This window comes from Phytophthora sojae, assembly GCF_000149755.1.
Source record: "Phytophthora sojae unplaced genomic scaffold PHYSOscaffold_3, whole genome shotgun sequence".
In the NCBI taxonomy this organism is placed as follows: Eukaryota; Oomycota; class Peronosporomycetes; order Peronosporales; family Peronosporaceae; genus Phytophthora; species Phytophthora sojae.
This window is the reverse complement of record NW_009258117.1, coordinates 8,007,001-8,030,176: the sequence shown is the minus strand read 5'-3', so window position 1 is coordinate 8,030,176 and position 23,176 is coordinate 8,007,001. Positions and strand designations below refer to the sequence as shown.

General features: G+C 53.2%; 13 protein-coding genes across 13 annotated transcripts; 9 read left to right on the top strand and 4 right to left on the bottom strand.

The window, feature by feature from the left end:
* Positions 1-328: 328 nt before the first annotated feature.
* On the top strand, positions 329-1,675 carry PHYSODRAFT_492842 (hypothetical protein; the record flags this gene model as incomplete). The annotated part of the gene is made up of 1 exon (XM_009526310.1): positions 329-1,675. The coding sequence occupies one exon, from the start codon at positions 329-331 to the stop codon at positions 1,673-1,675; it is 1,347 nt and encodes a 448-aa protein (XP_009524605.1).
* Positions 1,676-1,762: 87 nt separating this feature from the next.
* On the bottom strand, positions 1,763-2,434 carry PHYSODRAFT_285671 (hypothetical protein; the record flags this gene model as incomplete). The annotated part of the gene is made up of 1 exon (XM_009526309.1): positions 1,763-2,434. One exon carries the CDS (start codon positions 2,432-2,434, stop codon positions 1,763-1,765), a length of 672 nt encoding a protein of 223 aa, XP_009524604.1.
* Positions 2,435-3,165: 731 nt separating this feature from the next.
* PHYSODRAFT_409611 (hypothetical protein) lies at positions 3,166-3,618 on the top strand (the record flags this gene model as incomplete). The annotated part of the gene is made up of 1 exon (XM_009526308.1): positions 3,166-3,618. A coding segment is annotated over one exon (453 nt), but the record flags the coding sequence as incomplete, so codon positions are not given.
* A 910-nt stretch (positions 3,619-4,528) lies between these two features.
* On the top strand, positions 4,529-5,140 carry PHYSODRAFT_313879 (hypothetical protein; the record flags this gene model as incomplete). The annotated part of the gene is made up of 1 exon (XM_009526307.1): positions 4,529-5,140. One exon carries the CDS (start codon positions 4,529-4,531, stop codon positions 5,138-5,140), a length of 612 nt encoding a protein of 203 aa, XP_009524602.1.
* Positions 5,141-5,860: 720 nt separating this feature from the next.
* PHYSODRAFT_492371 (hypothetical protein) lies at positions 5,861-6,373 on the bottom strand (the record flags this gene model as incomplete). The annotated part of the gene is made up of 1 exon (XM_009526306.1): positions 5,861-6,373. A coding segment is annotated over one exon (513 nt), but the record flags the coding sequence as incomplete, so codon positions are not given.
* Positions 6,374-8,058: 1,685 nt separating this feature from the next.
* Positions 8,059-8,844, top strand: PHYSODRAFT_489477 (hypothetical protein; the record flags this gene model as incomplete). Its single annotated transcript, XM_009526305.1, has 1 exon — positions 8,059-8,844. The coding sequence occupies one exon, from the start codon at positions 8,059-8,061 to the stop codon at positions 8,842-8,844; it is 786 nt and encodes a 261-aa protein (XP_009524600.1).
* Positions 8,845-9,115: 271 nt separating this feature from the next.
* Positions 9,116-9,703, top strand: PHYSODRAFT_489929 (hypothetical protein; the record flags this gene model as incomplete). Its single annotated transcript, XM_009526304.1, has 1 exon — positions 9,116-9,703. A coding segment is annotated over one exon (588 nt), but the record flags the coding sequence as incomplete, so codon positions are not given.
* A 1,036-nt stretch (positions 9,704-10,739) lies between these two features.
* On the top strand, positions 10,740-11,805 carry PHYSODRAFT_495496 (hypothetical protein; the record flags this gene model as incomplete). The annotated part of the gene is made up of 3 exons (XM_009526303.1): positions 10,740-11,087; positions 11,176-11,655; positions 11,716-11,805. 3 exons carry the CDS (start codon positions 10,740-10,742, stop codon positions 11,803-11,805), a joined length of 918 nt encoding a protein of 305 aa, XP_009524598.1.
* An 839-nt stretch (positions 11,806-12,644) lies between these two features.
* PHYSODRAFT_285670 (hypothetical protein) lies at positions 12,645-13,406 on the bottom strand (the record flags this gene model as incomplete). Its single annotated transcript, XM_009526302.1, has 1 exon — positions 12,645-13,406. One exon carries the CDS (start codon positions 13,404-13,406, stop codon positions 12,645-12,647), a length of 762 nt encoding a protein of 253 aa, XP_009524597.1.
* Positions 13,407-16,119: 2,713 nt separating this feature from the next.
* On the top strand, positions 16,120-16,560 carry PHYSODRAFT_299449 (hypothetical protein; the record flags this gene model as incomplete). The annotated part of the gene is made up of 1 exon (XM_009526301.1): positions 16,120-16,560. The coding sequence occupies one exon, from the start codon at positions 16,120-16,122 to the stop codon at positions 16,558-16,560; it is 441 nt and encodes a 146-aa protein (XP_009524596.1).
* A 164-nt stretch (positions 16,561-16,724) lies between these two features.
* PHYSODRAFT_491177 (hypothetical protein) lies at positions 16,725-18,980 on the top strand (the record flags this gene model as incomplete). Its single annotated transcript, XM_009526300.1, has 2 exons — positions 16,725-18,081; positions 18,127-18,980. 2 exons carry the CDS (start codon positions 16,725-16,727, stop codon positions 18,978-18,980), a joined length of 2,211 nt encoding a protein of 736 aa, XP_009524595.1.
* A 249-nt stretch (positions 18,981-19,229) lies between these two features.
* PHYSODRAFT_251466 (hypothetical protein) lies at positions 19,230-20,345 on the bottom strand (the record flags this gene model as incomplete). The annotated part of the gene is made up of 2 exons (XM_009526299.1): positions 19,230-20,058; positions 20,329-20,345. 2 exons carry the CDS (start codon positions 20,343-20,345, stop codon positions 19,230-19,232), a joined length of 846 nt encoding a protein of 281 aa, XP_009524594.1.
* A 255-nt stretch (positions 20,346-20,600) lies between these two features.
* On the top strand, positions 20,601-20,789 carry PHYSODRAFT_409868 (hypothetical protein; the record flags this gene model as incomplete). The annotated part of the gene is made up of 1 exon (XM_009526298.1): positions 20,601-20,789. A coding segment is annotated over one exon (189 nt), but the record flags the coding sequence as incomplete, so codon positions are not given.
* Between the last annotated feature and the right edge of the window lie 2,387 nt (positions 20,790-23,176).

The window sequence follows — 23,176 nt, the reverse complement described above, 5'->3', positions numbered from 1 at the left end:
TTATATCTAAGGGTGTCCTCGACCGCTAATGATGCACTAGCTGCGTGCATTTGAATCAAGCCTACGCTCACTGCTTTGAGCCGCTTCATGGCAGCCGCCACTATCGAATTCGCGCCCTTGCCAGCATCAACCAAGCATGATCGACTCGCAAGCTCTGTCGCCCGTGCTGGCCACGGCCTTCGCCCTGCTCCTCGTCTGCTGGAAGCTGCTGTCCAAGCCGAGGCCCCACTCCAACGGCCAGGAGCTCTTCCGCCCAGCGTCCACGCTGCCATTTCTCGGCAACACGCTCGACGTGCTGTGGTTCCAGCGGCACCGCCTGCACGACTGGATGACGGAGCAGAGTCTCGCTAGCGGTGGAAAGCCGTGGCTCCTGACGGGCATCGGCCAGCGCCCCAAGGTGGTGCTGACGTCGCCCGCCGCCTACGAAGACGTGTTCAAGACACAGTTCGACGTGTTCGTGCGCGGCCCGGGTGAGACGGTGCTGGAGGTCCTGGGCCAAGGCATCTTCAACGTGGACGGCGACAAGTGGCGTCACCAGCGCCGAGTCACGAGCCACCTCTTCTCCATGCACATGCTCAAGGACTGCATGAAATCCGTGGTCCGGGAGAAAACCGTCCAGCTGCGAGAAGTGCTGGCCACGTGTGCGGAGCGCGGCCAAACCGTCAGCATGAAGTCGCTGCTCAACAAGTTCACAGCCGACACGTTCACGCGCATCGGCTTCGGCGTGGATCTCAATGGCCTGGCCGACCCGGTGGACGTGGACACGTCGCAGCCGCTGGACACCGCTCTTGGGGTGGTGCAGACGCGGCTGCAGAGCCCCGTGTGGCTCTGGAAGCCGCGCCGGTTCTTCAACGTCGGCAGCGAGCGCGTGATGCGGGAGAATATGCAGCAAGTGCAGGACACGGTGCAGAAGATCATGGCCAAGTCCCTGGCCGACAAGGAGCACCAAGCGAACGGAGAGGAAGCCACGACCAGCTCGAAGCACAAGGACCTCATGAGTCTCATGTTGCAGTCCGGAGACTTCACCGACCCCCGCGAAGTTCGCGACATATGCGTGAACTTCTACGCCGCTGGGAAGGACACGACCGCCTTCAGTCTGTCATGGTTCATCGTCATGATGAATCGACACCCGCGCGTGCTCTGCAAAGTGCGTGAGGAGCTGCGTCGTGTGGCCCCGGAATTGTTCACGGGTGAGCTGGACACGCCCACGCTGGGGCATCTGCAGCAGTTGACGTACCTGGAGGCGGCGCTGAAGGAGAGTCTGCGGCTCAACTCGCTGGCCGTCTATCGCCTGGCCAACCGAGACACAACGCTGAGTGACGGCACTTTTGTCCCCAAGGACGCGCGCGCTGTGTTCTCCATGTACGCGTCGGCCCGTCAGCCAAGTGTATGGGGATCTGACGCTGCCGACTACAATCCGGGGCGCTGGATCGACGAGGAAACGGGCAAGCTTTCGTCCTTCAAGTTCGTGACGTTCAGCGCCGGCCCGAGACAATGCATCGGCATGCGTCTGGCCATGATGGAGATGATGACGGTGCTGTCGGTGGTCTTCAGTCGCTTCGACCTCGAGACGGTGGTGGACCCCCTCGACATCACGTACGACTTCTCTCTGGTGCTGCCCGTGAAGGGGTCGCTGGCTGTGCGCGTTCACTCGTTGTCGGCGCACATGGCGTGAAAGTATTCGATCGAAGAGTGGTGAAGAGGAAGTTAACGAGGAGATGAATCAACGCGACAAGTTGTCGGTCTATACTTCGTGCAAGTGTTAAATTATTTGCTGGTCGATCCACTTGAGCGTGTACCACTTGTAGTCCTTGTAGTAGGGGTGCTTATGTAGGTTCAACCCGAAGTGACCTCGCAGCCCCAGCTTCTTGAAAACTTCCGTCGGGGGGACATTGTAGAAGAGCAAATAGTACAGTTCCACCCGAGTGCTGACACTACATGTAGACACGACGGGGACCTTGATCGGGTATCGCTTCTGGTGGGTCGCCACCTTCGACGCGAGGTTTACCTGCGCCTTCTTCGGCATTTTGGCGAAAACGAGCTTTGCCTGGAGATCAAGGGGAAGTTTTTCCAGCATTTTCACGCGTAGCTTGGCTGGGGTCACCTTGTTCTTGTTGCTCTGCGTTAGACTCTTCACTACGCCGGCGAGGTCCTTGTTCTTGATCAAACCTGTCAGAGCGCTGGGGATCTTGACTGCTCGCTCCTCACCTTCAGCGGATGTGGACAAACCACCACTGGCCATCGATGAAGTGTCAGCCAAAAATTCGATGGGGACACTGTTCGAAGCCGCTAATGCGCTTTCCAGTCGGAGAAATCGTTTCCCTGTGCCTTCGTTGAGGTCGCTAGTGATGGAATGATCCGCTGATGTCGCCTCGACGGGGGCTGCGCAGCTTGAAAAGATAATGATCAATACCAAGACAAAACGCTTCCGCATACTTGCACTGGGCCAGTTAGCTTTTTGAGGCGGACTTGGCGGCTAGATAGGAGCGGATTGTGAAGTGGTGGTACGGTTGGCAACCGGGTTGCAAGTGGGAAAAATATAAAAATGTAGATAACGAGGATCACTTCAGACGCTGCCAATTTGATAGGTAATCGCAAAAACTTGTGCCAATCTGAAGAGAACGGTAGAATCGCACAGAAAATCCCACAGACAAAATGATAAACCCACAGGCATACGGGGAAATGCACAGAAAAATATGTCACCTGGTGTAAATCCACAGACTTTAGGGGGAAAAGCACAGATCACGAACTAATATAAGGTGGGCCACATCGTATTCGAACAGGCTCCTAAAGTAGGCCTAAAGTAGTTACCTGAGGACTCGATCAAACTGAACTGTTGGCTGTGGAGACTGTTGCGCCTGCGGTGACCGGTGAGACTGTGGTGACTGTGGTGACTGAGTCGAGGGCTGTGGAGACTGTTGCGCCTGTGGTGACCGGTGAGACTGTGGTGACTGAGGCGAGGGCTGTGGAGACTGTTGCGCCTGCGGTGACCGGCGAGACTATGGTGACGAGGCGAGGGTTATGGAGACTGTTCCGCCCGCGGTGACCGAGCAGATTGAAGCAAGCGGTTTTGGAGTTGCTGAGATGACACGCATAACGTACAACTGGGAGTTGGTGTGCACACTTACGTCGGAGGAGGAGTTACAGGAGTTTCAGGACTTGGAGTTCTGCTGCGCGCGAGTCGGGCACACCGATCCGTCCCGCCCATGTCGAATCTGTGACGACGCCGAGCACAATATGGTCGAGCGGAGAATGCGCTGTGGAAGTCGGACGTGCAAGCTGTACGAACGCTGTAAGTTTGTCTGGAAGTTGTGGTTGTGTGAGGACTCGAAACGGTACCAAGTGTACCACAATAGCATTGACCACGTGCGGCCCGCGGCGGTGGATTACGAAAGCCCACACAAAGCTGTGATAACCGCGCAAATGAAGAAGTTCATATTGCAACAAGATGAGTGTGCCGTCCCACCACAGCTAATCCTGAGCAGCATGCGTCGTTCGACAGATATTGTTCAACCTACGCGCGGATACCCTTCCCTGTCACAAGTCTCCAATTGTGCCAAATATTTGCGCCGTCTTCAAGGAACCAAACATTCTAAATTCGCTGTTCGCCACCTCATTCGACAACACGCGTTCGACCCCACCGGGGAAAGGGACTGTGCGTTTTTCTTTTGGGTACCGTGATGATGAAGGTGGCCATCCGTACGTGGGTAAAGGGACCGATGACGACTCATTTGTGATTGGTGTCACCAGTCTTGCGCTGGTCACCGCTTCTATTGAGTTTGCTTCGCCAAGCCGTTTCACACTCTTCCACGCAGATGCAACGTTCAAGCTAAGCGACCTTGGTTATCCCGTCATCACATGCGGCTTCTCTGATGCCTCCAGGTCCTATCAGCTTTCAGCTATATTTGTGGTTAGCCATGAACTGCCAAGGAATACGCTATTTGTCTGAGCTCACTAGTACGGATGATTAAACAAGTGAGGCCTTCGGCTCGGCTACACATTGACGCGGTCATGGGAGATGCTGAAGACGCCCAGCTCAACGGATTTCAGCAGGTGAGACCGTTCGACTCGGCAACATATTTGATGTGTTTCTTTCACGTGCTATACAATGTTTGAAAGCGCACACGGCACTTACAGCTAAAAGATCGCAGAGCTGTTATGGACGGAATTGTCAAGATGCACTACGCTGAAAACATGAACACGTACTATAAGCTGAAAGACGAAGTTCTGGCTGGCTGGAAGAAGGTGCCGCGGTTGAAAGAGTTCACCAAGTATTTCTCGGAACAGTGGCTCAATGGCCGATACTGGCGTTGGCAAGTGTTCCACACCAGTCGGGTATGCAACTACGAATAACCCATGCGGAACTTTCAATGCGATCCTGAAAAAGTACACAGGAAGACGCAGATACTTCATGCAGCGCCTTCTCACAGTCACAATGACCGTGATTCACGATTCATTGCCGCAACCCCCAACGCCAGACACCAAAATCCATCCGCCGACAACAGCAACCGGTAAAGCTGCAGCGGCAATGGTCGCAAAAGGACGCGCGGCTGCTTACGCGACACAAACCCCTACGCTATGCCGCGTTAGGCAGCTTCCGAAAGAGTCGACCAGAGACGTGCAAGAAATGGAAGAGTTGTCTGCTGCACTTGATGGACCTTTTACAGAAGCGGTGGACAACTCCGAAACATCTGGAGATGAGCTCTTAGTGGGCCCTGCACTTCTTGTAAGGGAGCAAAGGACTCGCGCGGCCAGACTTTACAACAATGTCGTCACGTGGTCGCTTTGGTATGCCCACACTAACGGTATGCCAAAGGATGGCTGGATTGTTGACGTGGAGAAGTTCGTGTGCGGCTGCAAATTCTACAATAAGTTTAAAACCTGCTGCCACATTGTGATCGCGCGCAAGGTAAAGAGTCTAAGTCGTCCGGGTGTTGAAGACAAATCCGAGAAGCTGATTAACCGGCAAGTCCGCAAGATCAAAAGTGGCTCGCTGGGGAAGCGCAGCAAAACAGAAGAGAAAGCGGTTACTAACGTTGCCGCAGAAACAGAAGTGCCACTACAAGAGTCAAGTGATGGCCGCCCACTGTTAGCGTCTAGGGCCCTGGACTTGCAGTACGTCTTGTGCTCGGACACGTGAATTACCCCCTCACAATGTAGTCGATTTGGTTTGGTTATTTGGAGCACGTCTTCGTAAGGAATTCATCTAGCATTGTGTCATTCCGATGTCTGCAGAGGTTACATTCGCCGGTTGTCGATGTGTCACCACAGTTCAATCGGTCACCGTATTTCTATTCCTTACCGTCACCGCATCTTAAACTGTCACCGTGTCCAATGTAAGCATTGAATTAGACGTTAGCCAACTACGACAAACCGAAATCAATGCCCATGTTGCTCTCCTCACTCTCCTCGCTCTCTGCACCGTCCCTCTCTTGGCTGCTCCCCTCACCGCTCTCTTCCTCGGCGCTCTTCGCGCTACTCTCCTCCTCGCTGATCTCCTCCTCATCGCCGCTTGGCCCCCCGCCACTCTCTTCTCCATCACCCTCCCCTGTATCAACTTCCATTCGCGATCCATTGCTGCTGTCGGATTCTTCTACTTGCTCTGCATCGCTGACCACCGCCTGCAAGTGATTGCGCGACCGATGCTTATTCCTCGTGTTTCGATTACTGAAGGCGCGGCCGCAGTCCCCACAAATGTAGTCGCCCTCATCTTCACACTCGCGCTTGTGCGCTGTTAGGTCTCCGCGTGAGTCAATCGCCACAAGACACTTTGGTGTCGAAAACGACAGCCTCGGTGGAATTGGACTTCTACCGAATACCGCGAATACAAACGTAGCAGTGCAAACGGTAGTTTTCCTTATCATAGGCGGCTCCACTGTGGGCGAGGTCCCCTCGAAAAAACAACACGTTCGCCCCGCTGCAATACGAGCACCTTGCGCTTTTGCATGCTCGCCCTGCTTCCGGTGCAGCCTGGGTAAACAATCATCTTCGTTCCGTTCATTAGCGCTACGACCACGGATCCGTGCACAGGCTGACGCTTGAGCAGCGCCTTGGCGGTTTCGAACGCGGGAAAGTCTTGGTGGGGATCTTGGTCGGGTTCGCCTGGATACGAATACAATGCGTGCCAAGCACCGTCCCGTACTTCCCAGTCTTCGTTCGCATGCTCAACTTGAGCTTTAATCGTCCCGTCAATAAACTCCATAGCGTCACCAAGGTCTTTAATGTCGGCTTGGCGACGGTATTCGTCCATCTTCTTCGAATACACCTTGCGGAATATGGGCTTGAACACGAGTTGCTTAATCTCTCTCAATGCAGCCTTACACACGTGCACTTCAAACCTCCTCTTCGCTACGAAGTACCCAGCGTTCCAAAAAAGAGATCTCTCGTTTCGTAAAGCCGTCCATTTTCCCTAGCGCTTCACTGTCCTCTTGCTCACAATCGTGTCGATGCTGCCGCTGCACGTGCAAGTGCTGACGGCCCTGGTGCCGCTGAAGGTCGTACCGATGCTGATACTCGTGATGCGGGTCGTGCCGCAACCGAGCAAGCCAAGATGCCTCTCTTCGAAGTCAAGCCACTGCCAATGCAAGCGAGCCACTATAATTGGTGACGAGCTGCTGCTGCTAGTGGCACTGGCGGGCTCTTGCTGCTGCTGGCTGGGGTCCTGGCGCCGCTGCGCGAGCTGCTACTGCTGGCTGGGGTCCTGGCGCCGCTGGGCGGGCTTCTGTTACTGCTTGGGACCGTGGCACCGCCGCGCGTACTTCTGCTGCTGCTGCGCTCGGATGCGAAAGTGAGGCACGCGGCCTGCATGCCAATAGTCCGGACACCCACTCAGTGTCTACCTCATCTGCCAGAGGCAATGACGCAATGGCAGCTGCTTTAAGATGGGGGACAGTGATTAGAGCTGTGGATTTCATAGACTAGCATCTGTGGAATTCCCTGTTTTGTCTGTGCGGTTCACCTTACCTCCAATCTGAAGGGTGAACGATGATCGAACACGCTGCTACTACATAAACTGCACAGTAGGCAAATACTACTTTCTGTGCTATTTGGTGCAGTTTTGGGGATATTCAATATATCCAGAGTAAACAAATCAGCGGCTGCTATCGCGCAGCTGCGTAATATTAACTTACCTTCGGACTGGCTGGTAAGATAAATTCGTTTTTAGAAAAAAATCAGTGGCCTCCTGTCGCCAGTCCAAAACCCTCCCTCCTCCCCCGCAGGCCGCAAGCGATCAGGTCCTGACCCCGTGGCATGGTGCGTACGCGTGAGTTAGTTCATGTATTCCCTACTTAAGGCTAACCTGTACGTATCCATACTCTATGTCAGGCCCCGGACGAACGACATAGCTGCCGATGGAGCTCGCGATGTGTATCCAGAAGCTCCTCTCGAGATGGTTAGTATGAATGCAACACCCAGCCAAGCAAGCTCAGCCCAAGCTCCTCCCACCACCGATCCACCCCCACTCACGCCACCAGAAGAAGCAGAAGCAGAGCGGATACGGCTTCGGGCGAAGAAGCGACAGCAGCAAGAAAACACAGTGCCGAAGTCTAGACGCCCCCCCCCACGCTGCCAAACTGACGAGGATCGGCCCCGAAACGCTGAAGCGGACGTCAATCCCGTGCCGACCAAGCTGAGCGTTGGGAGTCCCGCCTGGCCCGTCAGCTGGCAGCTGACAACGAGGATGAAAGTGAAGGTGAAGCAGCGCTAGCGGAAGTATTGGCGCAGCTTGAGGAAGAGGATGAAGATGAGTCTCCGGACAACAGTGACGATTCGGACTACAACGCCGATCGACGAACACCTGAGGGCGATGACGATGGAGACTCCCGTGACGGTATTGGACGCGCTAGTGACATCGATTCCGCTGCGAATAGTGTGCTGACACCGAAGAAGTACCAAACCCCAAAGAGGCATGAAACACTGAAGGTGCACCAAACACCGAAGAAGCACCAAAACCCGAAGGCGAACCAAAAGTCTGTCCAGTGCGAAGACGAAGAATCGGAAAGTCAAGGTGGTGTGGAAGATGTACCAGTCGTCGGTGGCTACTTGGAAGGAATTCCTATGTACTGGTCGTCGTGGAAAAGTTTCTACGAAGCGTTCGACGAGTTCCAAGAGGCTACGTACCAGCGCTTCCCGTCCCGCACAAGTACCTCAATTAAGTCCAGGAACAAGCAAATTGCTGCCGCGCAGAAAGAGGTCAAAAAGAAACAAAGTAAGCCGAAGACGAGAAAGGTTCGCGCCCACCGACAGAGCACAGGTGGCACACTATTGCCAGAGTCATGGGAGAAATACAGCAGGACGTTCGTGTGCACTCATGGTATTCCGTACGAGAGTCGTGGAGAAGGCTTGCGGCAGCATGACGCCGTCCGTTTTGTGGCGTGTACTGCTCGTATCAACGCACGGGTTTGTAGTCGACCGAGTGGTGTTGGATTTCATATCGTTGTGAATGCAACGGTAACGCACAGCCATTGTCTCACCGAACATCAGTGGTATAACTACACTGAGAACAGACGCGTCTTGGATCCGGAGCTACGCCGCGATGTGGCAGTCATGAACAAGGCAGGGGTCAAGCCACGCGGGATATTAGCATATCTTCGAGCCAAAACAGGTTGGTGTTTTTGGTGTGTATTCTGTATATTGCACGAAACACTAATAAAATTTGGTTTGGTGTTCTATAAAGACAAGCGAACGATTCTACGAGACGTGCACAACATGATCCAGGACGCTAAGAAGTACTTTAACGGAGGTCGATCGGATGCGGAGCGCGCTGTCTCCGTGCTGGACGAATTCTGCGAGATGAACACAGGAAATGTGGCGGAGTTCGTCATTGACAAGGAGTGCAAGTGATAACGTTCCAGTCAGCGCGACAGAAGCGTCTCTTTGCAGCCTTCCCCGAGGTTGTTCTGGTCGACTCGACTCATAACAGCAACGCGAACCGTTATAAGCTATTTAGCTTCGCAGTCCACGACGTCTTCGGCCGGGTGGGTAAATGCTTTCAGGCTCTAACCAAAAATGTACTGAACATTTGTATAATTTTCTGTGTGGTTTATTTTCTTAGGGTCAAGTCGTGCAACACGCATTGGTGCGGGCGGAAGAGAAACCGAACTTGGCCCTTGCTGTCGCAGCATTCAAAAAGCACAACCCTGAGTGGTCCAAGATCCGTGTTGTGATGTCGGATAAGCCACTGCATGAGAAGGGGGTGCTGTTGGAAGGATGGTCGAATGCGCGCCAGCTACTATGTCGTTGGCACGTCGAAACATGGTTGAAGAAACAGTGCTCCAGACTGGGAGACGTCGGGCCTACAGAAACGAAGGAACTCAAGTCAATTATGAAAGAATGGGTGAATGCGGCATCTCAGGAGCACTATGACGACCAGAAGAAGGCTCTGCTCGAGACAGTCGGGAATAACGAAGAAAACCTGCTCTACAAAAGTTTTATGAAGCACTGGGATACGACTACTGACGAGTGGGTGATGTTCAAGCGTGGTGACGTCCCCCACCTGATGAACAACACGAACAACCGTCTGGAATCGAAATGGGGCCGCCTCAAAGAGGTTATTGACGGTAGTGTCACTGTTGATGAGCTCCTCTCCATGCTGATAACAATGCAAGACTACGCTGAAGAACGCTATCTGGCTGACTTCCATCGTGTCAGCAGTCGCCCTCCCATTGCTGAAGATCCTGAGTTAACTGCAGTGGCCATGTAGCTCAGCAACTACGCCTTCGAGATGGTGGCCCATCAGTACACATTGGCTGTCGGACCTCAGGGCTGTTACGACATGGAGACGACACTAGTTGGCAAGGCGAGAGTCGACAGGCAATTCGCACGTTGTAGATGCTCGGGTGAGATTTTGGTTCAATTTTGGTGGTTTGGTAAATTTTCGGTGCTGTGACTAACGCTGGGTTTTGTTCTACCAACAGCTTGCTGCATGCGACTGTATATTCAGGCAGACCTGTTTGCTCCCGTGCCGCCATGTCATGTATGTCCGTGCCAAGCCTAACTACGAGACGGTAGTTCCGCCAATGATTCATTTCGCTCCCCGTTGGATCGTCCAAAGTCCAGCTAACAACATCGATGAGGGGCCTGTACTGACGGGGGGATTAAACCGCATCAACTGCCCTCCCCGCCGTGCCCCACGAGCACTATCCAGCGACGCGAAGTATAGCCAAGGCAAACAGATTACAGAGAAGATCATCGATGTCCTCTCGATCCAGCCGTCTACCACACACAAACTGGTAATGCAGTGGCTTACGGGTTACTACGACGCCCTACATACTGGCAAACTGGAGGAGTTCCCTGGCCAAGATCTGTGTGCAACAAGCGGCTTTAACGCGCTGTCTCAAGTCTCTTCGGTTGGTGGTGTGACAGCATCGCAGCTTTCTTTTGGTGAGATGAGCAGCGCGCCCGAAGACGAGTCGATGTGCGATGTGACGGCAGGGACGGACCTTGAAGAAAAGGCGCCCGTCCCAGTAGCCGCACCACCGGAATCGACTAATCACCAGACGACTATCGCACCGTCTCAGCATGAGAATACTATAGGTCGAAGTCCAGCGGATCCTATCACCTTAGCATCGCCACCGAAGCGTAAGAGATTGACGCGGCGTGCGGAAAGGCACGAAGCGTCGACCGGAGAGCTGCAAGTTGCAAACAACAAGATTCGGTTGCGCATCTCAGAAGGGAGAAAGGCGCGTGCCGTTAAGCTCTCGGCGATTCGTAAAGGCCCGTACAGCAGACGCACCACCATGTCGTTCATCGAAAGGTTGAGCTTGCCATCCGTGGAAGTGGCTGGGAAGCTCGACGTTCGTAGTTTCAACATTGGACAGCCCGTCCCAGTGATTAAGGCGATTCCTCAACTGGAGAAGATCGAGGAGGCCATAGAAGCAATCGAAAACAAGAGCAACAAGGCGCTGCTTGCTCGGTGGGAGGACTATGGGTTTGCCACGTACGGGCAATTGACGCTCATGGCTCGAGTGATCAAGGCACGAAACAACTTCAAGTTAGTCGAAGATACGATGAAGTGGATTGACTCCTTGGCGTTTCGAGTTGCCAGTATTGTGCCGCCGTTCAAAGACATGGAGGACGTGACTAAGGTAAGATTTCCTTGCACCGAAAGTATACCAAAAGTATCCTAAAAACACCAAACTTACTGATGTGCTTTGTGTTTAGGTGGACCATAAGCAAGCAGTAGACGAGCTGAACCTGGGGCGGTGGTACGTTGGCCGACATGAACAAAATGGCTGTGAATTCCTGGATTTTCGAGAGAAGCTCTGGCTGCACTCGGGGTCTATCATCGGTGGCCTTTTGGCACTCCAATCCGAGTATTTGGATGTTGCCATTGCCAACCCTCGCTTTCACGACTTTGATGATGCTGATCAGAAGATGCGCACAGCAAAAGGATATGGCGCTGCGAATGCCAGGGCCAAGTTCGTCATCAGCGTGATTAACTTGGGGCACCACTGGGGTACATTTTTCGTGGATACGGAGACGAAAATCTACTACCTGTTTGACCCCATGCAGCTGACTAGCAATTTGTCCGCGCTGAAGGAAGCAGTTCTCACTGTGGTTAAGAAGATGCTGGACATGACCGACCAACTGGACTACCACGTCATTACCCACTGCCAGCAGAGGGATGGTACGTCGTGTGGCATTTGGTGCTTGGTGGTGTTGGAACTACTACTGTTTGGTGCAACTCCTGAAACCTGATCTGACTACTGGAAGGACTCTCTGTACGAAGTGGTAGGCTACTTGAGGTTGCGCTACCTACGGAAGGTGATTAGCTTGCAGCTTCAGCAGCCCCAGCAGGTTTAGTAGGCACCCTAACTTCTATACATATCTTTGGTACTTGATTTTTGTGCCAGGCCAAAACACCAAAGTCATACCGAAACTAAGGGGCTTAGAGTTTTTTTGTTAGCGTTTGTGGTAGTTAAAAGTAGACGCCACTTCAAATTTTTGAATATTAATGTACCTTATATTTTCCAATACTATAATTAAGTGCTCCTATAGGTACTCATCTGTCACAGATGCTGCTGTGAAAGAGAGCATTGGCTAGGATGAATGACCACTATAACCTATGCTGATACAACGCACAGGAATACGTAAATTACTGGCTCCCCGTAATATATTCTTGTAGATCCTGCAAAGACAAGCCTCGCACCCATTATTTGAAGCTATCATTTAATAACACTTTCTGTAGCAGCAACACGATCCCATCAACAGAGTCCTGCATAAGCAATCGTTGGTATGGGGAGCTACATTTACTTTGGAGCGCACGGTCGTCAAAACGGCGAGATATCTATGAAAACAAACCTCCCCGGTCGTGACATTCGATAACAAACGCCGGAGTAGAGAACACAACTGGTTTGTTCTGGAATAGTCGCTCCAATTTGACGATCTAACTTCAGAAGATGAAAAGATGAAATTGATACTGCCTACTATTGTGTGATATTGACGCCGCTGGCCATCGCCACCGATATCTGTAAATCTCAGACGTCGAAGTAGTCTCAAGGATGAGTGCATTTAATTGTTCCTAGCTGGTTGAGTTGACAGGTCACCACCATCGATACTAGATACAATGTATCAGCTTCAGAAACTTTCTCATGCGTCTAAATAACAAGTTGATTCTGTTAATATGTCTCCAGCTTCCTTCGCTAGAAGATTAAATGCGATTGTGCCTTATACCACGCGTCGAAGTATGATTTGAAGTACTTGTAGTTTGGCTCTGCGTGGAGTATGTCGCCCGAGCCTTTGCCGACGAGCCCCAGCTTCCTAAACACGAACATCGGCGGCGCTCTATAGTAGAACCAGACCTCCATCTGCAACCGAATTGTGACATCCGCCACACCCGGGATCTTGAACGCTTGTGCTTTGATATTGGACGACAGTTTCGACGGCATCTTCGCCGGTACATTGGTCGGCAGAAATCTCTTCGGCGGCTTCAAGAATATGAGCTCAGCAGCCAGCTCAGGCGGCAGTTTTTCCAGCATTTTGACGCGCAACTTTGCTGCTGTCGTCGGTTCCTTGTTGGTCTTCAAGAAGTCGGTGACTATGGACGGAATCTTCTTGCCCTTGAAAAATTTGGCGATCGAGCTGGGCAGCTTGATCGCCCTCTCTTCTCCTTCTTCTTGATCATTGGAGCCAGACGCCGAGCACGATGAAGTGAATGACGAAGTGTTGTGTGGAGAGCCAGTAGAGTTGATACCTCCTTTATCATCCCCTAGCGTCTCTGCTACGCGTAGGAACCTCCTGCCGGCGTCCCAATTCGGGTTTGTAGAGAGAGCGTCAACCAGCGGTGGGGCGTCGGGTATTGTGCGTGGCGACGCCTGAACGTTCTTGTCTATTGCTTGAGCACAATCGCTGCTGTAGAGGAGGCTGGCCGCGACCACCAATGCGATGCTGTGGAGCTGTCGCATGGTTGCCGTGAAAACGCGGCCGGATTTGCCTACGACTTGTGCTCAGAAGAGGGCAGATTGCAAAGTGGTTTACGTCGTCTGTACTTACGGTGTAGGCCGGTTGTCGTGCGGACATAGATCGATAACGCCGGTCTACTATTACAGTATCTGTTTACTGTCAGGATTGCAAAGGTGTGCACAGCAGTCGAGAGCATACATATCGACGGAAGATACGGCCTGCAGACAGAACAACTGCACAACAAATCTTCCCGCGTATTCTATATGGCTTTTACTATGGGTATGTATTTTGCCTGTACGGACGCATATCGCTTGCACACAGCACTGAGTTTTTGTGCATACGTCTTTCTCTGTCTGCAGGCGGTACATGTAAGTTTAGCGTGAGTTTAGTGCAAGATTAGAATCTAAAATCTGCAGTATCTCTATCGGTAGACCTGCACCTTGGAATGCCGGGCCAGAGAATCACCTTGCTCTCAAAAAGTCTCCACCACCAAGTTGCGTACCTCAATGGTTTATCTTCAAGCCAAAGAGCCCCCGTGTAGTTCTATGTGTTATCGGCAAAATTATCGACTCGCATGCTGTGTATGTGCGCCGATCTTCAAGCGTCGAATGTCATGGTATGATACACAGCGCGAAGCCTTGTACAGTACCGTGTATTTAGTAAATACACGGTACAGTACAAGGCTGGCAATAATACTATTTACAGGTCACGCGATCCTCTAAGTTGGCCTTGCAAAGCAAACAGCAGAGATTCAGGAATCGCCTGGTGAAATGTTACGACTCTCGTTTCGGCACAGATAACTACGACGACACGATATTGATACGGCGCAGTTAACTCGCTACGGCACATATAATCATTTTATGTACGGGCACACACTTGTACGGTGCAGATATCCCGTCTGGGACTCTACATTTTCAGAGAACCTTAGTGGCGTCTTGATGGCCGCGGCCAACCTGAACGTGCATACATCTAGTGTCCATCTGCGACGATATCTATGTCTGCATATACTGGTATATTTTATCGCGACAGAGCTCTGGGCTGCACTCCCAGACTTCTGTAGTAGAAAAGCTAGCGCAACGGCCTGGATCGCCTCCGCGAATACATGCACCGCACTGCCCTGCTTCGCAGGCATCCCACGCAGGCATACAGCCGCAATACATGCGGCTACGCGGCCTCGCAACCGCTCACTACTGCGCCCAATTAATGCTAGTATTGCTTTGCGCTTGCAGGTAATGCATCAAACGCATACCAGTGATGCTTATCTTTTTGACAGGCAGGACGAAGCTCGGGTAGCCTTAGGGCTTCCGTCTAACAGAGCTGTTAGGCAGCACCGAGGCTTCTGGCGTGGCGCAAGGAGGACTACATTCACTACGCGTGGGTGCTGGGAGACCGCCTCCGCTGCACGTGCGTCGAGCGCAAGGAGATGCGAGACGCAGCTATATCAGTTTTCGAGAAGAAATACATTTACTGCGAGAACCTGCATGGCTCCTTATGCTTCCTACACACAAACGCAACAGCCCTCCTCTCTCCCCCGGCCTGCCGCAGCTTGTAGCCTCGCAACCGTGCCGCAACAGCACGCTTCCTCGCGACGAGCTTCCTGCAGCGCGAAATCCGGAATGACAAAATCAACGGCGGATAGAGAGCATATTTAAGTGGATCGACACAGTGCGAAGTTATATGCGCCGTAAGCCTACGGCGCACAATGTAACTTCTTTTCGTCCTGTTGTAGTTATCTGTGCTGTAACGACTGCGGTTATAAAGGGCCACAGGAAAATGTAGTATATTTGAACAACATATGTGCCACAAGCACACAATAAGTGCTCGTGGCAGCAATGGCGCCGATCGCTTCTTTCAGGCTGATGTTGATTGGCTGGCATGCCTGTATGGCATTCTAAAAGAGAGCCGACTCGATTCCAGGAGCTAATAAGACGCCTCAAGGAGAACTCCGCACGCTGTCTAATGCGCTGTTTACTCATGTTTATCAAATGTTTTGTTGTATCTGGATGTTAGACACGCTGAATACATGTACATGTACGGTACAGTACTGTATCCAATGTACAGTACGGTATTGTGCCTACGCCCTCCGATTTGAGGTCCTACGTAGGAGTCTTGCTCCTACGTAAGACCTCATAAAAGTTAGTACCAAGGCCAGTAAAACCGTGCATAAACAATAACTGATGTAAACTGAGCGAATTGCTTGCGAAGGGAGGCCAACAAATGAGCGTGTGCAGTACCGTTATACCTGTAGGCTACAGGTTATTAAGCTGGCCATTCGGGCCTTCGTAAGCTGAGCTTAACATCGCCATTAGGTCCTTATTTCCAAAAAGGTACCCTTCAGATGAAGACGGAGCTCCTACGTAGGACTTCCGTAATCCGATGCAGGGCTAACAGCAAATCCTAGGTTTAACCCTACCCTCTCCTTCTTAAGACCACCTTTTTGAGGTCAGATTGGCCGAAGTTTCTGAAAGGCACAATTCCGTACGCGTAAGGAGTCCTTACGCGTACGGAATTACTAAGGAGAACGGAGGTGCCTGAAGCCCTCCCATCCAGCAGCTCGATCGCATCCGCGGTACTACCGGTAGTACACTGGACGGGGCAAACTGGTAGATTCTTCGGTAGGATCACGAGACTCGTCTCGTGATCCCCATTCCGAGATCGAGCACTTGACACGCACAACCACTCCCTCGCAGTGACCGAGTACTTCTCGCAGCAATCATGCGGTACCTCCAGGTCATTCTGATGGCGGTAGCCACCATCCTGACGATCCGCAGTGCCTATTCAGTCGCCGTGGACAACAAGCAGTCGACGGTCGCAGCAGAAGCAGCCAACTGGCCTCGTTCCGACCACGTGGACGGCACTGCTGGGAAGCTGAGAACTGACAGCACCGCCGACAAGAACGACGACTCCAAGCGGCGCTTGTCACCCGAGTCGACCGCCGCCAACGACGAAGAGAGGACGTCCTTGGCCAGACTAGCTGCAGCTAAAGCCCAGATCCGGTACTGGTCCTGGATTGAGGCCAACCCGAACGTCGTGTACCGCGGGTTCGGCCTGCACAAGCTGAATGGGGAGGCCCTCGAGAAGAGCAAGCTTCGCGCTCTATGGAAAGCCTACGCATTGAAATGGAAGGGCAGACAGGCAACGATCTCCATCCGATAACGCTCAATACGAACGCTAATGCAGCATAAAAAACTTAGCCCTGCACCATTCCATTATGTACGATACACCACCATTATCAAATCTAAAATGGCTACACATCGGCATACAAAACCCAAGAGTAGCGCATTGGCTCTCAACGGAGCAGACCAGGTACAAGAGCATCGATGGGTAAGAAGAAGAACGGCGCCGGCAAGGCGGACAAGGCGGCGGCCAAGGCCCAGCGGCAGGAGGCCAAGAAGGCCAAGCAGAGCGCCAAGAGCGCCAAGAAGGACCGCAAGGCGCTGGGCACGGACGAGGAGGACATCGAGCTCATCCTGCAGGAGTTCCGACGCAAGGACGCCGAGCGCACGCAGGTGCTCGTGGAGCCGGCGCCGCAGCCCACGCCGCGCGCCAACTTCACGCTGTCGGCGCTGCCCGGCGGCGAGATGCTGCTCTTCGGCGGCGAGTACTTCGACGGCGACGTCAACGAGTGCTACAACGACGTGTTCAAGTGGAACGTGGACGTGCGCCAGCCCGCGGACGCCACCGAGGTGGAGCAGCTCGTCAAGGACGCGCCCAGCGACGCCGAGGCGCTGCGCGACGCCGCGTGGAAGTCCATCAGCTCGCCCAACACGCCGCCGCCCAGATGTAGCCATCAGTCGGCCGTCTACAGAGACCACCTCTACGTGTTCGGCGGCGAGTTCGCCACGGCCGACCAGTTCCACCACTACCGGGACCTGTGGCGCCTGGACCTGAAGACCAACGCCTGGGAGGAGCTGGAGGTCAAGGGAGGGCCGTCGCCCAGAAGTGGACACCGCATGGTGGTCTGGAGGAACTACCTCGTGGTCTTCGGAGGCTTCTACGAGGCCGCGCGCGAGACCAAGTGGTTCAACGACCTGTACCTGTTCAACCTGGCCGAGCTCAAGTGGCAGAAGGTCGCGTACCCGCCCCACCGACAGGTGCCGGCCGAGCGCAGCGGCTGCCAATTGGCGGTGCACCCGTCCAAGGACCTCGTGTTCGTGTATGGAGGCTACGCCAAGGTCAAGAACGTGGGCGAGAAGTCCGAGGGCAAGGTCTACTCGGACTTGTGGGCGCTCAACCTGGCGCCCGTGCTCAAACGTCAGTCTCCGACGTGGGAGAAGCTCTCGCGCAAGGGTCAGGCCCCGAGTCCGCGTGGTGGCGCCGCTGTGACAGTGCACAAGCAGCGCTTCATTCTGTTCGGAGGCGTGTTCGACGAGGAGAAGCGTCGCCACATGATGCAGTCGACGTTCTACAACGACCTGTTCGTGTATGACATGGATCGTCGTCGCTGGTTCGAGTTCAAGCTGCGCGGCAAGAAATCGACGGATGGCAAGCGCCGACGAAAGAAAAAGAACAAAACGCTGGAGGATGGAGCTGCGGGCGAGAGTGACGATGAGGAGGACGAAGTGGAAGACTTCGATGCAATGCTGGAGAAGCAGTTCGGATACGTCGATGACGAGGGAAACATCGTTTACATTGAGGATGCTCATGAGGAAGAAGAGACCAAGGAAGGCGAAGAGGGTGACGACGACGACTTGCCAAAGGAGTCGCGCTCTGCTAAGCAAGTGGAGCTGGAGCTGGAAGAGGAGGAGGAATCGAAGGAGGAGGAGAAGGAGGAAGAGAAGCCTGCCGTCGTTGCTGTCGAGGAGAAGAAGGTCAAGGATCCGGAGGAGGAAGAACCCGCAGCCCCAGCTCCGTGCCCGCGTATTAATCCGGCCGTGATGATCCGTGGTAGCACGCTCTACGTGTACGGCGGTGTTGTGGAAGATGGTGACCGCGAAATTACGCTGGATGACTGCTGGTCGTTGGATCTCAAGCGTCTCGAGGAGTGGAAGCAGGTGCTGCCTGGTACGATGTCGCAGCAGATTTGGAAGGGTGAGGTGAGTGAGACGGAGGAGTCTTCAACCGGTGAGGATGATGATGACGACGACGACTTCGATGAAGACGACGAGGATGAGGATGATGAAGACGACGTGGGTCGTATCAAGGCGCGTGAGGAGAAGGCCAAGGCTAAGGCGATGGAACGTGCCATGGAGATGCTGGCGAAGAAGGACGGCGATGCCGAAGACGAGGACGCTGAAGTTGCAGCCAAGAAGGAGAAAAAGGACAAGAAGAAGAAGGCGAAGAGCAAGAAGGACAGCCACCGCCGTGCGATTCGCGCTGAGATGGAGAAGCTTCAAGAGCAACTCGGTCTGGGAGACGTCGACCGCACACCGCAAATGGGCGAGAACTTGCGCGATTTCTTTACGCGCACGGACGCGACTTGGGCCAGGGAGGTCATGCAGCGCCCAAGCACCATCGAGCACGAGCTCAGCGTCAAGGAGATCAAGCGTGAGGGCTTCCTGCTCGCTGAAGCACGTTACCAGGAGCTGGTGCCAGGTGTGAATTTTGTGGTTTCCTTGCTTGCTGCTGTGTGCTAATAATTGTTTGATGTTTGCAGTGTTGGAGCGCCTGAACGCGTTAGAGTTAGAGCAGAAGGAGGCGGAGGAGCTGCACGCACTCAAGAAGAAGGGGAGCAAGGAGAAGAGCCGACGCTGATAGCGCATCCAGTCTAGCCTGTCTCTAAAGCAGAACCGTGTTGCTTGATTTCGTCCACGTCCACTCCGCTTACTTCTCTGATCTTTGGTCTCGCAACTAATTCATAGCACAGCAACAGTTTCCTCCATCTCCTAGGAGAAGATGCGGCTGAACAGTCCCTTGGGCTCGTCCGGCTGCAGGAACTTCATCTCTCGCTCCTCGCCCAGGAAGCGCGCGACGGCGTCCTCGAAGGCCACGGCGGCGTTCTCGCCCTCGGCCGTGATGACGGGCTGCCCCATGTTGGACGACGTGAGCACGTGCGCGCTCTCCGGGATGACGCCGCACACGGGCAGCCCCAGCATCTCCTCGATGTCGTCCACCGAGAGGCAGTCGTCGTTCTTGACGCGGTTGGCGTCGTAGCGGTTGACCAGCAGCCGCTGCTGCACGGGCGCGCGGCCCTCCTTGGCGCGCAGCGACTTGCTGGCGATGAAGCCGATCATCTTGTCCGAGTCGCGGCAGCTCGAGATCTCCGGGTTGGTCACGAGGATGGCGTCGTCCGCGAAGTACATGGCGTGGCGCGCGCCCGACTCGATGCCCGCGGGCGAGTCGCACAGGATGAAGTCGAACTGCGTCCGGAGCTCGTCCAGCACCTGCTCGACGCCCTCCTCGGTCAGCGCCTCCTTGTCGCGCGTCTGGCTCGCGGCCAGCAGCGAGAGCTTGTCCAGGCGCTTGTCGCGGATCAGCGCCTGCCCGAGGCGGCAGTTCTTTTCGATCACGTGGATGAAGTCGAAGATCACGCGCCGCTCGCAGCCCAGGTGCAGGTCCAGGTTGCGCAGCCCGATGTCGAAGTCGATGAGGCACGTGCGGAAGCCGCGCTGCGCCAGGCCGTAGCCCATGGACGCCGTCACCGTCGTCTTGCCCACGCCGCCCTTGCCTGACGTGATGACCACCACGCGCCCCGGCGGCTTGGTCGCGGCGGCGCTGGATGAGGCGAAGGAGCGGCGCGCGCCGCCCAGCAGCGCACATACTCCGCGCATTGAGCTCCTCATGACGATTTTTGTGGTGCGCTAGTGTGAGTGTATCATGTGCACAAACCCTAATCCGAAGCGATTTTTAGATACCCTAGTGCAAATTTAGTGTTAATTAGTTCAAACTCTATCGTGACTATGTTTGCTTTTGTTTCGATAATTGCACTTTGTAAGGTGCTTATTTTTTTATTAAAATAGCAGCACTTCGTATAAAGGGCCCAACTCGTAGTGCTCTGCCATAGCCTTTCACTCCTCAAGCAAACTCTATTTCTATTAGCTTTATCGTTCATGCATTATACTCCGTGGCTAGAGTGCAATCTACTGTACGCATTGTGCGAACACAAAGCGGGAATACTACGCCCTGAAAACTTGGGTCGGCCAGGAAAGCTTTGCGCTGATATATCCAACGTATTTCTACATCTTCACAACGCTGCCCTCCAACGCGACGGCACCGTTCGCCATGCTTCTGCCGGTAATCAAGCTCCTCAGGCCCGTACTGTGGAGCACTTGACCGATGAGATCCCGGAAGTCGTCTTGATGAACGTCGAGGTGTTCAACTCGCTGTTTATGCCGTACTGCATGCAAAACACCCCGTCGATATGGACAACGCTTATCCTCATTGCGATCGACGGAGCGCAGATGCTCGTATCCATGCATGATGTCAGCCTTGTGATCCAACAACTGCAAGTTCTGAAAGAACGCGTAAACGCTGAGCATGCACGGCTATCGATCGAGAATCCGACGGGTACAGAGGTCAAATGAGTGCGCAGGAAGACCATCCTTGTATACACGGAAGACATTCTGAATCGGTATCAATCGACACAGACAGCCCCAGTTGCGATACCAACGGGTGAAGCCACTGAAGCCACTGAAGCAAGGCCGCGTAAAGTGATGTACGATAAGGTGTAGGCCAAGGGGAGGCGCTATAAGACAAATTTCAAGCCAACTTATCTCGCTCGCTCAAAGTTGGTGAAATGTTTCAGTGGAAGCCGCAAAATCTTTTTGGGGCGTGATGCAGATGGCGTGGAGGAGAGAATTGACGTCACTCAGCTCGAACTTGAGTATGCAGTGAACGTTCGGAAGCTCCTCTTCATCACCGAGTTCATGCTCTTGATCAACTACGTGGAAGTCATTGTCCCGATCATTTTCTGTAAGTTCAGCACAATTCGAACAATTGACTCGGCTCGACTTTGCAATATTCACGACTAATTCGAAGTTTGCGTTATTATGCAGCGGCGAATTTAATCGTAATGTACCAGAGTATACTACGCCCAAATCGTCACCATGGACGATGAGCACCTGTGGCAAGCAATCGGAAACGTTATGCTCTACGGCGTTTTGCAGATTGTATCGCTGGTTGTTCTCTTTGCCGTATTATGGCACAAACTGCATATTTCTGCGGTGCGTCAGTTGACGTTTGTACTGGAGAAGCAAGGAGAGCAAGTGCAGACAAAGCCCATCCTCTGGGTTTTCTATAACGTGCAGATTTCGCTGCAGCACTTCGGTAAGAACATATCTTTCGTCTTTCTCAGGCGTCGCAGTTTTACTTTTTTTCACCGGTGCTAACATTATTTGGATACAATTGTTTGCTACAGCTTCCGACTACACATTTAAGTTCGCTTGGCTTCATAAAGCACCCGTAAAATAGGATAGTAACGATTTTTTTTAAAATAACACTGATTCTGAACATTCGGGAGTTCAAACCGTGAACATTGTGGCTTAATGGGGACATAAAATTAATAGTGACACTTTCAAAGCCTCGAATTGACATTATCATACATGTACAAGTACACCCTTGCCCGGCCATTGTTGGCCTAATCCGGAAACAAAGTTGTCATGAATATTGGAGGTACCAGAAAGTAACATTACACTCCCCAAAGCATGACGTTCGTTTCATTCTAAGTTGTCTACTAACGTGATCATCTCGATAACTCAAAAAAGCGCACTACTGGTAGTAGCATTATGTTCGCCGCCGTCTCATTCGAGGGCACCAAAGAAAGTGGATAGCTTGGTCGCGAGCGGTCGAAACCATGTAAGTGTCACCAGTACCCTACGAAGTCACGAAACCTCTACTTCGTTGTATAGACAACCCTTATTGATGCATTACACTGATCTTGTTTTCTTGCTTAGAATTCCGACGTACTAGCCTGCGAAATGCACAACAAAATCGCGACGAGATTGCCAACTCGCTCTTGAACCTTTAGGTGTCACCATTTGATTCCTCACACAAAGCGTCTCGCTATCTATGTATCCATCGAAGCGGGTGCTCAGGTTTGGATGTGGCCAAGTGGCTTATCGCACCAGTAATTGGTGCACAAATTTAGATGACCTGGCATAGCTAACGAACCGTGAGAATCATCAACTTGTGTTCTCCACGATCCTGTTTAATACTCGGATTGGTCGTTACATGACGAGCTTGCAGTCTGATCCCGCCTTTGTCATCTTCTTCCATGCTCAGATCTACCACGTCATGATGTGAAAACGCACCACAATTCACATTTTCACTGGAAAAGTGGAAGTAAACCCGTGGACCGAACACACTGAGCGTCAAGAAGAGCTGGTAGACCTCGCTCAAGCGCGTAACAAAAAGCGTTTGCCCAGTCTCGTCCTCCACCGACGTCTTCGTAAGTAAAAAGTCGGTCACATCAAAACTTGTCCACCGCACTTGGCGATGCATGACGCGGATGAGCGAATTCCGTTCGTGTGTGGGCCAAGCGCTGCGGCACACGGTGCGAAACACCAGAGCGACGAAGTAGGCGATGATCAGTGCAAGACTGTGATGGAATATGAGGCTCTGAGCCACTTCCGATCCCCTGTCCCGTGCCGGGGTATACCGACCCCGTGCCAGGCATCGGGGCGGCGGACTCGCGTGTCGGCTGGAGTGCCGAAATGGCTACATCCTACGAGGGGTACCGATTGTGAGGTACCCGAGTTGCTGCTGGAAATGATGGCGCGACGCACGTGTGAGGTGGAACTCTTGGGGGTCCGTGGACGTCTCCATCCCCGCTCGAGGACGGGTGTCGTGCGTACGAAACAACGGAATGTGGTGTGAATGCGGAGGGGTTGTCGTG